The following is an 18,653-nucleotide window of genomic DNA, read 5'->3' on the forward strand; positions in this document are numbered from 1 at the left end:
AGCAGGTATGAGAGTTAGGAACAAAAAAATTCGGAGAGATTGAGAAGGAAAGGAAAGAATCTTGAAGTGTCAGTAACCATTCATGTAAATGTGTGCAGATGCATATGGTCATGAAAAGCTTGACCTATTTGCTTAGAATGGGAACTAAGGTAGTTTATTACAGGCTGTCAGAGGAAAAAGGAGGTAATTAATTCAGCTGTGGTCAACACGTTCCTGCCAGAAGTTTAAGATAAAGTCAATCTTGAATATTTCCAGTCATGAATTATGATAAGATTCAGAAGTCCTACCTTTCAACGAGATCATAGCTGATTCTGTGGGTTATCCATTCCCCACCCATTCCATTTATAGTCACTCCATTTTGTATCCGGAATTTTATCTAGGGTTTGAAAATATTCAACAAAAGACATTCCACCTCATCAGTCTGTACTAAACAGCTGGACTCCTTATCCCTAGACCATCCGCCAGCTACATTCTCCTCATCAAGAGAAAACATCCTCTCTGTTAATTATCTGTTGATTATCTGTTGACCTGTACATCTCTTTAAATTCTCTGTATAACCATGACTGTTGCAATCCACAGCTCTGTCCTGCTAATTGAATTTGCCAATGACACTACATTGATTGGCCTAATCTCAAATAATAATGAGGCAGCCTACAGAGAGGAAATCATCACCCTGACACAGTGGTGTCAAGAAAACAATCTCTCCCTCAACACCACAAAAACAAAGATGCTGGTTGAGGACAGGCTAACCCCTACTGACATCAGTGGATCTGGGGTTGAGAGGATGAACAGCTTTAAGTTTCTCAGCATAAACATCACTGAGGATCTCATATAGTCTGTACAACCGGCTGTGTGGTTTAAAAAAAAGCATAACAGTGTCTCTTCACCTCAGATGGTTGAAGAAGTTTGGTATGAGTCCCCACATCCTAAGGACTTACTACAGGGGCGCAATTGAGAGTATCCTGACTGGCTGCACCACTACCTGATATGGGAACCGTAATTCCCTCAATTGCAGGACTTTGCAGAGAGTGGTGACAACAGTCCAGCACATCTGGACAACTTTCCACTACTCTGGACATTTACAGAGACGGGTGCGTAAAAACGGCCCAAAGGAACATTAGGGACCCAAGTCACCCCAACCTCAAACCATTCCAGCTGTTACCGTCTGGGAAACTGTACCACAGCATTAAAGCCAGGACCAACAGGCTCCAGGACAGCTTCTTCCACCAGGCCATCAGACTGATTAATTCACAGTGATACAATTGTATTTCTATGCTATATTGATTGTCCTGTTGTATATATTATTTATTACAAATTACTATAAATTGCACATTGCACATTTAGACGGAGACGGAGTTTTACGCATGTATGTGAAGGACATAAGAAATAAAGTCAGTTCAATTCAATTCAATTCAGTGTAGTCTCAACAAATCCCCATACAATAACATACATATTTACTGGGTGTACCTCATGAACTTGCACACTCAAGTCTCTAAGTCGACATGCACTGTTTAATGTTTCACCATTTAATAAAAATATCTCTTCCAACAAAGGGCATAACCTCATATTTTCCATAAGGTATTCCATTTAAACTCTTTTCTCTCTCTGCTAAACCTGCCTATACTGATGCTTTGCCACATTCACACAGAAATGTAAAACCAAGTGAAAATGACATATCTAACTGGAAGAACAAAAATGTGTGTAGAAAAAGCAAATTTAAAAGATATATGAAAAGTAGCAACAGGGAATACAGAAATATAAAAGGTTTGCGTATACGGATGATAGAAATATGAATAGAATCTAGAGCGACTGGCTGCATTTTGATTTTGTAAACAAGCTGTATAATAAGTAGGAATAGGTTGTAAATGGGAATTAAATCTGTTAGATTGTCTAGGTAAGAAAATAACATAGGAATGATAGATTATTTCAAATTGGAAATGCACTAAGCTTCAGTATAGCAAGTGCGTATGGTGGATTGTCATGCCAGGCCTAGTAATGCATCTAGTATTGTTCTATGGAAGAACTTTGGTTACTGAATTTCTGCTTTTTTGATGTTGCTGTGGAAATGAAGGAATGTGCAGGTGATGACACCTAGGATTGCTGATTATCTACACACCTACAGAGATTAGCAAACATATTTACATATATTGTTGCAACTAGCTAGGAGTGAACATTGGCATTTCTCAGCTTTCTAAACTTAAATATACAACTTGAAACTACTTTGAAACTACAATTTTACCAACAGCAATGTCAAATAATTTGCAAAATTATCACATGCAGTAGACTAATAATGATGAATATGAAAATGTAAAATGTTAGTGTCTAACAAAATGTCTAAAATCCTACAAAAAGTAGTGAATACAGCCCAGTCCCTCAAGCATAATAAGTCCTCCCCTCCAGTGAGCACGTCTAAATGTCATAGGAAAGCAGCATCCATCCACAAAGACCCCGACTACCCAGGACATGCTCTCTTTTCACTGCTGCCATTAGGAAGAAGGTACATGAGCCTCAGAGCTCACATGATCAGGTTCAGGAACAGTTATTACACCTCAGCCATCATCTCTTGAACCAGAGGGGAGAACTTCTTTCAACTTCACTCACCCCACCACTGAACTGTTCCCACAACCTATGGACTCACTTTCAAGGACTCGTCATCTCATGTTCTTGATATTTATTACTTATTTATTGTTATTATCATTGTCATTATCATCTCCTTTGTATTTGCACAGTTTGTTCTCTAGCATATTGGTTGTTGGGTGCAGCCTTTCATTGATACTATTGTAGTTCTTGGATTTTCTGAGTATGTCTGCAAGGAAGTTAACCTTGGGGTTGTATATGGTGTCATTATACATACTTTGATAATAAATTTACTTTGATCTTTGAACTTTATTTCAGTTTCTATTTCTTCTTGCTGATATTAAATTTTTGGAAAGCTCAATTAATAAATAAAAATGTAAATATATCACTGATTAGCATTTTTTTTTGTTCTGCGGAAAAATGGCTTTCATTTAAACTATACTAATAATGTTAGACTTTTACAACTTGTTATGTGGAGCACCATGTTACATTAATTGTAGGTCCAGTAGCATTTAGACACACAGATCTGGAAATCTGGTTTGAGTTGAATAAACTTACCCTGAGTCTGTTACAAATATGAGTGCCAACACTGGTAATGTGCAAGGCTAACAATGTATTTACAAATCTTACTGCTTGAAATTATTTACAGCTATTGTAAAGTGAAATGTATGTAGTAAGTCAGAATGTTAGAAGCTTAAGGCTGCATAATTGTTGAATATTCAATATGTTTCTGGAATACTTTGATATTGATGTCATTCCTACTGACAGATTCTCTCATTTCTTCACAGGATTATGCTGAAAAGGAAAAAACAATAACAAAAGCTCTGGAAGATCTGAAAGCCAACTTCTACTGTGAATTGTGTGATAAACAATATTATAAACATCAGGAGTTCGATAACCACATAAACTCCTATGATCATGCTCACAAGCAGGTAAGGAAACAGGCCTTGCATTGGGAAATATTGCACATACTTTAAATATTCCAACATATTCTCAACTAATAACTCATGTTCTAACAATATCAATATGCCTTTGTTGCATTTATTAGGATGGACACAAAAAATGGTATTAAGATAAACTGCCTCAGTTTGTTTTATTAGGGTGATTAATTGTATTATTACACAGTCTGCCTTGCATCAATGTAAAATGATTTTGGATATGCAGTTGAGCAATAACAGAAAGGAACAATGAATCAAACTAGCATTTGTGTCTCAAGTGCACTGAGACCCTTTTGAAGCATGTAGTCTTCAACATCTACCTTCTGCCATCAGATTTCTGAACAATCCACGAACCTACAAACAGCTTCTACTGCCTCGGCTCTGTCCACTTATTCCAGTACGACTTCCCATTCCCAACCCCACATGTCAATCCATACTTCACTAATGCCACAATGAGTTGACAATCAGGATGGAAGAGCAACACCTCATATTCTATACAAGCCAAAAGCATAAACATTTATTTCTCTAAATTTCCAGTAATTCCTCCTCTCCCCTTCATTCTTTTTCCAGTTCCCATTCTGGTTCCACTCTCACCCCTTTTTATCTCCTCATGTGCCCTTTACCTTCCTTTGGTAGCCCTCCTCCTTCCCTTTCTCGCATGGCCCACTCTCCTCTCCTATCAGATTACCTCTTCAGCTTTCACCTCCTCCAACTATCACCTCCCAGCTTCTTACTTCACCCCTCCCCCTCCTCTGGTTCCACCTATCAACTTGCACTCCTTCCCCTCCCCGCATCTTCTTATTCTGCTATCTTTCCAGTCCTGATGAGAAGTCTTGACTCAAAACATTGACAGTTTATTCCCCTCTATACAGGCTGCCAGATGTGCTGAGTTCCTCCAGCACTTTGTGTGTACTGTTCGCTACTTTGCTCTATAGATATAACATGGCTTCTAACATGGCTTATTATAACTTACAGTAATTTTTTTAATGTATTGCATTGTACTGCTGCAAAACAACAAATTTCACAATGCATGTCAATGATGGTAAACCTGTTTCCGATTCATATCATCGGCAGGCTACAATTGTCCAAGTAAGGGAAAGGTAATTTAAAAGTGGCAGCTGAGAAAAGTTTCATTTAAAAAAAAACCTCATAAGCTGTTTTTCATGACAGTAGAAAGTACTCAAACCCATTTTCATCAAACATTATGAATATTATCATTTTATTTTGAAAGATAATTAACCAATGTTTTAACTCATGTTTGGTAACTGTATTGATGGTTCCACTTGAAAATAGCTTCAACATTGTTGTATGACAATAAGTTATTTTGAGGATTTTTGTCAATGAAGAAGCCACACAATATTTACCATATTGAGAAATATATCAATGACTACTCAAGAACGTACATTCATACAAGTTTAGATACAATGCTATAAACTGAGTCAGTAAGCAAAATAGATATTGATGTATTACCAAAGTTAATAAATGCAGCTTAATGTAAGACTCCAGCTCTACTACTTTTAGGTAGTAATGGCTAGCTAATAAAATCTATTTTTTTATTCATAACAGAGAAGTCCTAAATTGTGGTTAAACCTGATCAATCCAACTTCTCTGTCTAATCAGAGCTGATCTCATTCTCGGATCATACCCAATTTTATTTAGTCACAACAGCATCTGTTATCCAGAAATAACCCATACACATGCCAGTTGATATAAGCACCAGCAGATCTTACGAAGAAGAATGTTTGAGTGCTTCTCAACTCCTGCAGAGTAAGTTCTTGCTACATGATCCATAGGTTTTAGAATGACTTCCCCCCACTGTGCTATCTGATTACTGTGGTCGGACCAGATTTGATGGAGTTTCAAGGTGATTGCAAGGTTATATAATTTCACTAATAGTTATTGATTGTAAGTTTCCTTTCTGTTTGCACATTCATAGAGCAGCAATCAGACCACAATCACTCACCAATGTTCCTTATCTTCATAATATATTGTCTTTGACTTAACTGCATTTTGTAATGCATTTTACATTGACAAATTCGTGAAAATCAAAATATCAGCTTCCTCCAGTAACTTGTTTGCTTTCAAGAGGACGCTGCAAACATTTTGCAAGAGCTTTGAAACATATCCATCAGTATTACAATTAGAATTATTAATGTTCCTTATATTTCCCAAGAATCTAGTTCCATCTTTTCCAGTACAAATTTTTTTGACCCAAGTTCTTGAAGGATATAAGCCTGGAAATTATTGTTGATAACATCCATAGATGCTGTTTCATCCAAACATTCGTTTATCATTTTAACATGGGTGTTAACCTGTTTGTCTTTGTGAAATGCATGCCAAAGTAACCACACAGACATTTCATAAAACTTAGTAAACATGTAATAATATAATTATAGACTATTTGGCCAAGATATGAAAATCTGCATGAAACAGGAGCCAGTGTCTCAAAAACTGGGATCACATACTGTATATTTAGAAAAGCTGAAAGTCCAACTGATAATAATAATGCTTTTTGCAGTCACCTTAACTGTTTCCTTTCAATAATTCTCAATGTCATTTGTGATATTTATAAATATCATGTCAAAGGACAATGAAGTATTTAAAATTGTCATAGTATTAGAATGTTGCAACAACAGTTTCAAATATTCCAACCAGTATTTTATTTTTAAAAGGGCAACCATTAAACGGAACAGAATCTAATTTTACAATCTTTTTTTTTGTTGCTCTAATGCATAACAGCTCAAGCACAAAGAGTAAATGCCAGCTTTTCCCTATTCAACTGGGGGTGATGCACCTGCAAACTCCAGTTACTATAAAAATATAGAATTAATGGTTAAGTGGATAGTGTGTGTCACAGTACTGTGTTTAATGAGGAGAACAGGGAAAGCAAGCCTGTTGAGATCTGCTCCTCTTAACACATCATCCAGAAACTTCGGGGACTGATGTCAACAGTAATGCAGAACTTAACTGTTTCTGTGAATTAAACAGAATCTCTCTAAACCATTGTATAGATTCGCCTGGATTTTTTAAGACTGGGCATTAATAGGATTTATTCAGAATAGTAATCAGGCTTAAAATAACAATAAGGAAAGAAAAGTTGAAGTATGAAGGCAAGATAGCCAATAATATAAAAGAGGATACCCAAAGAGGGGCAAGAGTGGATATCAGACCACTGGAAAATGACACTGGAGAGGTAGTTTGGGGCACAATGAAAAGGTGGATGGAACTCAAAATTTACTTTGCATCAGTCTTCGGAAGTCAGTCTTCCCAGTACACCATAAATGCAAGAATGTCAGGGTGCAGAAGTGAATGTACTTACTATCACTAAGAAGAATGAGCTTGGGAAATTCAGAGGTTTGAAGGTAGATAAGTCACCTGGACCAGATAGACTACACCTCAAGATTCTGAAAGAGATAGCTGATGAGACTGTGTAGGCATTAGTAATGATCTTTCAAGAATCACTAGATTCTGGAATGGTTCTGGTGGACTGGAAACTTGCATATCTCATCCTCTCTTTTTAAGAAAGGAGGGAATCAAAGGAAAGGAAATTATAGACCAGTTAGCCGGACTTCAGTAGCAGAAAAGATGTTGGAGTCCATTATTAAGGATGAATTTTCAGTGTAGATGTTAAAATATGCCAAAGTCAGCATTGATTCCTTAAGGGGAAATATTGCCTGACATATCTGTTGGAAATCTTTGAGGAAGTAACAGGCAGGTCAGACAAAGGAAAGTCAATAGATGTTGTTTACTTAGAGTTTCAGAAGGCCTTTGACGATGTGCCACACATGAGTCTGTTTAGCAAGATAAGAGGCCACGGCATTATAAGAAAGATACTGGCATGGATAGAAGATTGACTGACTGGCATGGCAGGAGACAAAGAGGGGAATAAAGGAGGCCTTTTTGGGTTGGCTGCCAGTGACTAAGGGTGTTTGGCAGGGATCAGTATCGGGACTGCTTCTTTTTACATTACATGTCAATGATTTGGATGATGGATTTGGTGGCTTTGTGGCCAAGTGGGTGAGGGGCAGGTGGTGTTGAGGAGGCAGGGATTTTGCAGAAGGATTTAAACAGATTTGGAAAATGGGTAAAGATGTGGCAGGTGGAATACAGTGCAGGGAGGTATATGATCATGCACTTTGGTAGAAGGAATAAAGTGTAGACTACTTTCTAAATGGGAAGCAAATTCAGGAATAATAGGTGAAAAGGGAGTCTTCATGCAGGATTCCCTAAAAGTTAACTTGCAGATTGAATCAGTAGTAAGGAAGGCAAATGCAATGTTAGCATTCATTTTGAGCAGACTGGAATATAAAAGCAATTATGTAATGCTGATGCTTTAAAAGGCATTGGTCACGTATAGAATTGTAGCAATTTTTGGACACTTTACCTAAGAAAGGATGCACTGGCATTGGAGTGTACCCAGAGAAGATTCATGAGAATCTTCATACAGACAGGCACGTATGAAGCATGTTTGATGGTTCTCGACCATCAAACTTCATACTTGCTGATGCTTAGGAAGAATGAGGAGTGATCTCATTGAAGCCTATTGGATATTAAAAGGCCTGGAAAGAATGGATGTTTAATATAGTATGGTAGGGCATAGCCTCAGAATAGAAAGACTTCCCTTTAGATGAGGAGGAATTTCTTTAGCCAGTGACTGGTGAATCTGTGGAATTCATTACCACAGATCATTGTGGAGGCTAGGTCTTTGGATATGCTTAAGGCAGAGATTGATAGGTTCTCGATTAGTAACAGTGTCAAAGGCTACAAGCGAAAGGCAGGAGAATAGGGTTGAGGTATGATAAATCAGCCATGATGGAATGGCAGAGTAGGCTCAATTGGCCAAATGGCCTAATTCTGCTCCTCTGTCTCATGGTCTTGGAGCTGAGACCTTTCCCTGTTTCCCTGAAGGTAAATTGGTCATGGGAACTAGAAGCATTGGACCATTGTGCTAAACTTAGTGCACGTGGCTGGGGACCCAGCTGACTTGAGCAATGGTTGAAAGTGTAGGTTGTGGTAAAGATGATGACTTGCAATGGCCCTTTTCTGTCAGGGAGCTGTGAATCCTACTTCAGTACTCTTCCAACCATCCACTTCAATACACAGGAAGAACTATTTAGTAAAATAGTAATGCAAACTGTAATTGCAGTGATTTATCACTGTGTTCCATTTTGTTTGGGTTAGTTGTCACATTTCTCCTGCCACGGAGGTAGTAGTTCCATAACTGCAAAACAATGACAATGGAGGAAGCTTAACCCTTTCTCAACCTCTCCAAGCCTTGTCTTTCCTTGCTGGAACAATTATACATATAGGACAGTCTTTGTTTCCTGAAAGCCCTGTTCCTATCCCCTATTGTCCTCACTCCCATATTCTTCCCACACTATCTAACATTAAAGTCTTCCAGGACTGTAGCAACGGATTTCCAAACACAGATATAATTCTTGCAAAACTAAACAACATACCAACGAGTTGCAGACTAACCCGAGCTCTGTCACGCGAACCAAAGGATGAAGACTGAATTCTAGTTCTTCCTTCTGTCATTCTTCTTGTCATTTCTAACAATCCCCACTGCTTTCTAACATTCTTCTGTTGTGCTGCTCGTTGACTTTATTTGCATGTGATGTTTCTCAGATATCTTTGCTCAGTCAAAGTAATTCACATAGATGGTCTAAAAGCTTCTGGGGACAGAAATCCCAGATATGCAAAAATAATGCTATGAGGGCTGACTCTCTGAATACACAAATATCCCAACTATTGAATTATCAGCTATACCTGTGGCCAAGTTGATAAGTTAATTGCCAAAATTAGTCTGGTCCTCAAGTTTCCTTGAACTCAGCCACAATGGAGCAAATAACTTAACCGGTGTTGTCTGGTTTGCTGCAGATTAATTAATATAAGCCCATTGTCTTTAAGGTCAGGACTATAAGACTACATTGTTTACTTGTTTACAAAAGAAGCTGAATAAGGAATATTGGTTAGAAGTTTAACTTCATCTCAAAGAACTCTGACTCTTTGGAAAGGTCATGCTGCTGTGCTAGAAAGCTGAGCTTAGCAATAAGCCCTTTGGGCCTTGGAAAATCACATGATATGTGACCTGTCTGTAACGAACTTATCCACAATATCTAACTCTGGCTGCTGAATAGCCTGGCCAATGTGCTATATTTCTGGAGTGGCCAGTTTGGAAGGACTCAACAGCAGCAAAGTCTGATGTCATTGCAAACTTTCCCCTGTCCTAGAAGTTCATTGTGCAGATATTGGACTTCTCAGACATCCTCATCTATAAGCAAAGGGTCTTAGAAATGTTGACGTGGCATTGATGGGTGCGGAGAAAAAGCTTCAAGCTGTACTGCATCGCCACTAAATTACACTTCAAGAGATTGTGGGCAAGCAATCTGAGTATCAATAAGACACATTTTGTTCTAGCTTATATGTGAGAGAAAGCAATGCCTGGTTAAACTGAACAATCTGGATGATTCTTACAACTTCTAATTCAGTCCCAATGAAGGGTCATTGACATGAACTGTCAACTGATTTTCGCTCTACAGGTGGTGCCTAACTAGTTGAGATACTCTGCCTTTATTCTGTTTTAATTCTAGTCCTGTTTATTTTAGTATTATTGACCAATACTGACCAACCATTGCGTCACCAATTTAACTGCCTGGATACAAGGGAAAAAGAAACTAGTATCTTGCAGATACTCAGGATTTTAAAATATGCTTTCTCTAATATGCATGTGTTAAATCTGGACTACAACCAATATAGTATTAGTAAGAGCATTAATGCTTTAAAAACTTGAAGAATACTCTTCGAACTGAATTGAATCAGAGAATCTGCCAGAGGAAAAAGAATAATATGGACATCTACCTGGAAATTATTCTTATTGAATAATATTAAGTTGGCCTTCCTTATTAAGAAGAGGAACATTTCTATAAAATAAATGTGACTTTCTGCAAAGTTTTCTCTACCAACATAATGTCAAGAGAACCTGAATGCAAGCTGGAGGAAGAAACAGCATCCAATCTTAGTCATTTATCACATATCTCATTGGGTTCTACGGATGTTCTAAAGTTATACAAGCTGGAAATACCTCACCAGCACACCGCTGATTCTGTGCAGAAGTTACTTATCTGCAGTGAATGCACTCTGTTTACAAGACCACCATTTAGGAAAACAGGAAACCTTTTCATCTGATCCATTCATTAAACTAAATCTTAGTATTTTTATCACATCAACTAATTGTACCCTCTCTTGTCTTATCCCACTGTAGGAAGAAATCTTTCCCGATATTAATCCTAAATTGAATTTCTACTGTGTCATAGTGCTGATATCACAATTTTACCTTCTTCAGTTAATTTCTATTTCTGCAAGGTCCTCAGTCATCCAACCCTTGAAAAATTAAAGTAGCTTTGTTTCTGGAAGTTTTTCCAGCCAACCCTGTGTTGTGCATTTCCTCCACTTTGTTCACATCAATACTATTCAGCTCATTATATCAAAATATCCAAAAATGAAGGGTCACATAATGTTGACATTATAAGTGCATCATATTATAATAATTGCTGTTATCCTTTTGTGAAAAAAAGCTGAACTACAATAATCATTAAGGAGGGAATGTATGTGAATTCCCAGATGAAATTCACCTTCACTTTTGCTGATTTTACAATATTTGTATGCAATATATATATATACATATATAATTATCACTATTCCTTATAGACTTTAAACTGCTGTCTTCGATGGATATTCACTTTCCAAGGCCAGAGAGGCTTATTGCTAAACTTAGCTTTCCAGCAGAGCTACGTGACCTTTCCAAAGAGTGAGCGATGTTGGTGTTAAAGTTAAAGCTTTAACAAATATTCTTTGCTCAGCTCTTTGTTGTAAACAAAAGCCAGTCCTGAGTTCTTAATGCAAATTGAAAGTAGCAATCAGTTTGAGGTTGGAAACAATGCATTACTATATAAAGTGACCAGGAGAATTATCTCCATTAACCAAATGCAAGACAATGGGGTGATATCACTTAGCACTTTAAACATAGCCACAAGTTGCAATGTTTGTGTACTTAGGGGAGCTCAGACCTCACAATATTAATTGTGGATGCTTGGGATCTCTGTCACCAGAAGTTTTTAAGACTATCTTTGTGAGTTAGTTTGTCCCAGCAAAGGTATCTGCAAATATCACAAGCAGATGATATTGTCAAGTAAAGAACAGTATAAATACCATCAATTTGGGGATAGCTGGGAATAACAAGGTGAACAACAGAAAGATAGGATTACACAAATGAGAACTAGTCCATATTCCCAGGGCTTCAGTTTCAGCAACAGATGACTCATTCGCCTGCAACTCATATGTTCTTCTGGTTCGTAAGAACTGTACCTGTGTTTTGAAATCCTTTGTAGTTTGTAATTCTTTTATAATTTGGAAATCTTTTATAAATTAGAAATATTCTGTGAGTGTTAAATAAATGTTAAGAATTATTTGTCTGAATTTAAATGTGTATCATTAAAAATGACTGTGTATAAGCTACTTTGTTAGCCAGAAGTATCTCCTCCTTGGTAGGGAGGAGGGTCCCACCACTCAAGTAATGAGTAATGGCATCTAAACCTCACTGCAGAAGCTAGACAGGGAAGCAAGCTAGTCCTTGAAGAGTGGGTGGACACGGTATAACCTCCCCATTGTGAGGGTATCCACAGATCCAGGCCTTAAAATCTTCTTTTCAGTTTAGGGTTTTGTGGACAGGGAACTCAATACCATCACAAGCCTCAGTGCCTCCAAGTAGTGTGTTATTAAAATTAATAATTTGAAATAAGCAAGTAAGTGAGAATCAGAAAACCTGCAGACTTTGGAAATCTGAAATAAAAACAGAAAATGCCGGAAATACTCAGCAGATCAGTCAGCATTAGGAGAAATCAATAGAATATCAGATTGATGATCTTTTTACCGAACTCTGTGACATAACTTGGTTTCAATTTATCTGTAGTGCTTGGATTAAGGTACAAGGAAGCTCTTTTGCAATTCAGCTCCTGCAAACTTACCCGCTGCAGACATTGTGATATAATGATAAGTATCAACAACCAGCCTTTTGAACTTTTAATGATGATGTAAATTGTTGCCTCAAATTTTAGTTTCTGTACTTTTCTCAAAAAATATTTTGTCTTCTTTGCATCCTTTTCTGTTGCTGAAGTATCTTTCAACAACCCAATGCCGAGGAACATTCCAACCAAACTTCTCCTTCAAGGTTGTTCCTACTTTGTCCATGAAGATAGTTCTCTGCTACCTTTCTTAGTTGATGTTACTGTCCCTGCTTGCTTCTGCTTGCTTCCTGCTTTTTTTTCCTCTGTCTCTCCTGGGCTTTTCCTATTTTGATTTCCTTTATTATTCCCATGCCTTCTTCCTTTGCTTCATCCAGGTAATCTTTCATCTTCCTATTCCGCTCATCTGAACACACAAGAAATTCACATAAGAAACATCGCCATAATTGATGCTCCAGGTCAGAGAGACCTCACCAAGAACATGATTCCTGGACTTTTGAGTTATTTAAAATTATTTTTCCTCCCCTTGACAGTTTATTTGTCTCCATATCATCTTTTTCCCCCAATTATTTTATATAGACTTCTAAATATGATGCTCATCAAAAATTGTATGACCTGCATGCCACTTAATTTGTGCTGATTCCCCAGCAACTTTATCCTGAAATAAATGCCGAAATGGAAGGCAATGTGTAGCTGTTCACATTGGCCTTCCTATAAAAGTTTGGTATTTTTTTTCCCAAGCTGTCATAAATGGCCCAATAAAATTTATAGTCAAAGTAATAAAAACACTGAATCACAAACCCAATAAATGGACAGCAATATTGCACGTACACCTGGAAGTTAGTTGTGTGATTTATTGATTCTGTTCACCTCTTTACAAGCACAAAACGTGAGTGGAATTTTATTGCATGTTGCCATACCTTGCCACACTTTGTAACCAGCGCTAATTTATGGGTCATTTGGGAGAATTGTAAATCATTTGTGCTGGCACTGATATATAAATAAAAAGGATGAAAAAGGGAATCATATTTAGTCCAGGGCCTTTCATAACCCCAAGCCATCCTGAAATAGTGCCATTTGCTTTCAAAGTATACTCACTGTTACAAAGTAGTAAACAAGGCCATTTCTTCAATGCCATAATGACCAGCTGATCTATTTCTATTATGTTTTTAGATGAATAAAACTTGGCGAGGAGGCTAGCTTTATGTTTTACAGTTGCTCTTTGAAATTGTGTTTACACAATCATTTCCATCCAGCTCAGAGGGCAGAGAGGTTTTCAATTTAGTGCCTCAACCAAGAAAGTGAATCTCCAGTGGAGCCAATATGGCACAGGTCTGTTTAAGCCTCCGGAGTGAGGACTTAAACGCTCAACTTTCTGACCCAGGATGGGAAAGGCTACCAGTTGAGCCATACCATGGAACAGAGAGACAACACATTTGAGAGCTTTACCTTCAGTACTGATGATGAATCGTCTTGCTGATTTCACTCAGCTGCTAATTTTTTTTTTATTCTGCAGTCTGCAGCCACAGATAGAAAACATCTAAACGGATATGGGCCAAACATGGGCAAACGTGATTAGCATAGATGGGCATCTTTGTTGGCATGGATGGGTAGGGCCAAAAGGCTTGTTGCCGCATTATATTACTCTATGACTATAAAATACAGATTCAATTTATTTATTTAATCACATAATGCAGTTTTTGTTTTTTTCCTATTGTCTTCCCTTTCTTCCCTCCCCATAAAGTGTACACCCATGGGAGAATCTCATCTGTATTTCATATCTCTCATCACTATTCACTTCCATGTCATCCTTCACAGTCAGAGAGATATCAGAACCCAGTCCAGCCTTCACTCATAATCTAGGCATAATCACAGTTAGAGCAGGAATGATCGACGTAAATCAGGAGCAAGGCAGATTGTAAGGTCAGGAGTCCATCTTAACTTACTGGGAGACCAATCAATAGTCTTATGGCAGAAACTGACGCTTCAGCCTGGTGTTTTGTGCTTTTAGTTTTTTCGTATCTTCTGCCCAATAGGAAAGGAGGGAAAGCGAGTTGTCCAGGGTGGGGAGGGCCTTTGATTAGCTAGCTGCTTTGCAGAGGCAGCAGGAAGTGTGGCCATAGTACGTGAAGGGAAGGCTGCTTTTCATGATGTGCTTGGCTGCATCCACAACTCTCTGTGCTTTCTTGCGATCATAGAGAGAGCAGAGGTTTATTTATTTAGAGATACAATGTGGAATTGGCACTTTTGGAACTTCAGGCCGCACCGCCGGCAACCCACAGATTTGACCTTTGCCTAATCATGGGACAATTTACAATGACCAATTACTGTTACATCTTTGGACTGTGGGAGGAAACTAGAGCACCTGGAGCAAACAGGCACATTCCACAGGGAGGATGCACAAATTTCTTAAAGAGAATGCCGGGATTGAACTCTGAACTCCGATGCCCAAGCTGTAGTAATGTCATACTAATCACTGCACTTGCCATATGTATCCAGATAGGATGTTTTCTATGGTCCATGAGGTTCAAAGAGGATATACTAAACTTCTTTAGTCTCCTGAGAAAGTAGAGATGTTGGTGAGCTTTCTTAGCCACGGCAACCATGGTTGGAACAGGATAAGCTCTTAGTGATGTTGCCATCTCGGAACGTGAAGCTTTCAAACCTCTCGACCTCAGCACTGATGATATCGAAAGAAGCATGTGCACAATCCCCTTTCTGAAGTCAATGACCAGCTCTTTTCTTCTGCTGAGATTGAAGGACAGTTTGCTGTCATGACCCCATGTCACTAGGCTTGCCTTCTCTTTCCTCTACTTTGACTCATGATGAGTGCAGCTCCATCAACACTCAAGAAGCTCGACACCAGTACAAGGCAGCCCACTTGATTGGTACCCCTTCCACAAGCATCCAGTCCCTCCACCATCAAAGAACAGTTGCAGCAGTGTGTACTATCTACAAGATGCACTGCAACAACATACTACAATTCCTAAGGCAGCACCTTCCAGACCCACGACCACTACCATCGAGAAGGACGAGTACATCAGATATCTGGGAGCACCACCACTTGGAAATCCCCCTCCAAGTCACTCACCACCCTGACTTGGAAACATATTACCACTCCTTCAATGTCGCTGGGTCAAAATCATGGAATTCCCTCTCCAACAGCACTGTGAGTGTACCTACACCTCAAGCAGTGCAGTGGTTCAAGAAGACAGCTCCTCACCACCTTCTCAAGGGCAACTAAAGATGGGCAATAAATGTTGGCTTAGCTGGCAATGCCCACATCCTGTAAGTGAATAAATAGTTTAAAGAAATACTATTTGGGATTTGACCCAATATGGTTCTGTCATCTACAAAGTTATAGATGGAGTTAAAGCAGAATCTGGCCACACAGAAGCATTGATGGTAATTGTGTTGTTGCCTATCCTTACTGATCATAGTCTACTGTCCTTGAAATCAAGGATCCATTTGCAAAGGGAGGTACCAAGTTTCAGGTCTGGGAGTTTGGAGTTGCTTGAAATCATAATATTGAACTGTAAGTTCAGCTTTTGGTTAGATAAAGTAAGAAAGATAATAGAAAAATTCTGTCATTTTTATTCTTTGTCACTGATTTCATTCAAATATTGTTGCAGGAGATTAATTCAATGATTGTAACAACTGACAAGTTACCGTGTTGATAAAGAAGACAGGGTTTTCTCTACTTTCTTAACATTCTTTTCCACTGTATAAATGTTCTTCAACTGTTTAGAACATCCTGGAGCTCGATACATTCTGAAATGTGCATAGATTTCAATTGGCATTGCATTCAGACACCCATTATGATAAATAAATTCATAATATAATTGAACCGTTCATTGATTTCATGTGCAATTACATACTCTCAGACACTTATGACCAGTGATACCATTTACTTCCTTACGTCAGTCTAGTTTAATTCAATCACCACAGATCTAATGATCCACTGTGAATGGAGGAAAGCAGCATATTGGACGTGGTGCTGTTCATTAGAAATGATCAGATGAAATTTCAAATTAAATCAATTTGTCAAATAGCACAATGTGCTTCTTAATGAGTTTTGATGATTTATGTACATAGGCTTATGCATCCATGAGTTACAGAATAAGGTTAAGGTTGGAATCACAGTTGCACAAAAACTGACTAAGTACTTGGTGTTAAGTCTATCTCTAAATGAACAGAGATTATTCACTATACTTTCTTAAATATAAAATGAATGGGCATTGAGTCATGTGCTTCATTCCAATGCTGTTAATTAAGTGCAGCCCAAAATAGCATAGGTGCTGTCACTAGTGTTATGATGACATATACAACATCTCTTTTTCATTATTCAGGTTCCAGCTATTTAGTATAATGCCTCTGATTTAATATAGGAGTTGATGTGCTTGGTGTTCGGTTGTCTTGCATCTAACTGCCTTCTGACCAATTGTATTGGTTCCTTATTCATCACAACTCCCCACATGGCTCACATGATTTGTTATATTTCTTCCACATGTATGGGCACAACAATAAGAACACAATCTGACTCAATGTTTGAGGGATGAAGTTAGCAAAAATTTAACAACATCCATGGAATCAGTATGCTTCTGATGAAGTTAAATGTTTATTTCAGATAAGGCACTATCTTACAATTCTATGTCTCTTGATTTGGAGTGACTACTCAATATCAAACCTTACTATTGCAGCATTACCTGGGAACTAAACTTTTCCTAAACTTTCCACTTCCTGATGTTGACTGTGTTCTTTCCTATGGCTCAAGAAGAGCCAGTTCCATTGTAATAGCAGTTGATACATATATTCATTGGATTTACTTGGTCAGAAAGAATGACATAGATGTTACAGTTACAGAAAGTAACAGTACTAATCCTCTATCTGTCAATCAGAAGCATCAGTCAGCTCACTTCAGTATTCATATAGGGATTTTTCTCTAAGAATACTCCAAAAATGATGGGGTGGTAAATTGGATTAGTAAATATGCAGATGATACTAAGGTAGGTGGCGTTGTGGATAATGAAGTAGGTTTTCAAAGCTTGCAGAGAGATTTAGGCCAGTAAGAAGAGTGGACTGAATGATGTCAGATGGAGTTTAATGCTGATAAGTGTGAGGTTCTACATCTTGGTAGGAATAATCCAAATAGGACATACATGGTAAATGATAGGGGATTGAAGAATGCGGTAGAACAGAGTGATTTGGAATAATGGAGCATAGTTCCCTGAAGGTGGAATCCCATGTGGATAGGGTGGTAAAGAAAGCTTTTGGTATGCTGGCCTTTATAAATCAGAGCATTGAGTATAGGGGTTCGGATGTTATGTTAAAGTTGTAAAAGGCATTGGTGAGGCTGAATTTGGAGTATTGTGTACAGTTCTGGTCACCGAATTATAGGGAACAAAATAGAGAGAATACAGAGAAGATTTAATAGAATGTTACCTGGGTTTCAGCACTTAAGTTGCAGGGAAAGATCGAACAAGTTAGGTCTTTATTCTTTGGAGCATAGAAGGTTGAGAGGGAACTTGATAGAGGTATTTAAAATTATGAGGTGGATAGATAGAGTTGATGTGGATAAGCTTTTTCCATTGAGAGTAGGGGAGATTCAAACAGGAGATGAGTTGAGATTTATGGGGCAAAAGTTTAAGGGTAACACGAGGGGGAATTTCTTTACGCAGAGAGTAGTAGCTGTGTGGAACGAGCTTCCAGTAGAAGTGGTAGAGGCAGGTTCGGTATTGTCATTTAAAGTAAAATTGGATAGGTATATGGACAAGAAAGGAATGGAGGGTTATGGGCTGAGTGTGGGCCTGTGGGACTAGGTGAGAGTAAACGTTCGGCACGGACTAGAAGGGCTGAGATGGCCTGTTTCCGTGCTGTAATTGTTATTTGGTTATATGGTTATATAATACAGGTAGTCCCTGAGTTACGAACATCCAACTTATAGATAACGCGTACTTACGAACCGAGGAAGGAGAACACCGTCCGCCATTTTAAGTCAGATCGCGACACTGTCCAACATTTTAAGTCGGATCGCGACACGGTGTGCCATTTTAAGTGGTTGCTGTTGACATTGTGTTGAGTGTTTAACTTTGTATTTGGCTCAAATTTTTCTTAG

At 38.3% G+C, this 18,653-nt stretch overlaps 1 protein-coding gene across 1 annotated transcript in view; it reads left to right on the forward strand.

Moving 5' to 3' along the window:
• znf804a (zinc finger protein 804A) overlaps positions 1-18,653 on the forward strand; it is a 257,781-nt gene that overhangs the window by 200,380 nt on the left and 38,748 nt on the right. Inside the window, exon 2 of the mRNA XM_059966067.1 lies at positions 3,366-3,509. Within this exon, the coding sequence (XP_059822050.1) occupies positions 3,366-3,509 (144 nt within the window). The remainder of the gene's footprint in view (positions 1-3,365; positions 3,510-18,653) is intronic.

This window comes from Hypanus sabinus, chromosome 4, assembly GCF_030144855.1.
Source record: "Hypanus sabinus isolate sHypSab1 chromosome 4, sHypSab1.hap1, whole genome shotgun sequence".
In the NCBI taxonomy this organism is placed as follows: Eukaryota; Metazoa; Chordata; class Chondrichthyes; order Myliobatiformes; family Dasyatidae; genus Hypanus; species Hypanus sabinus.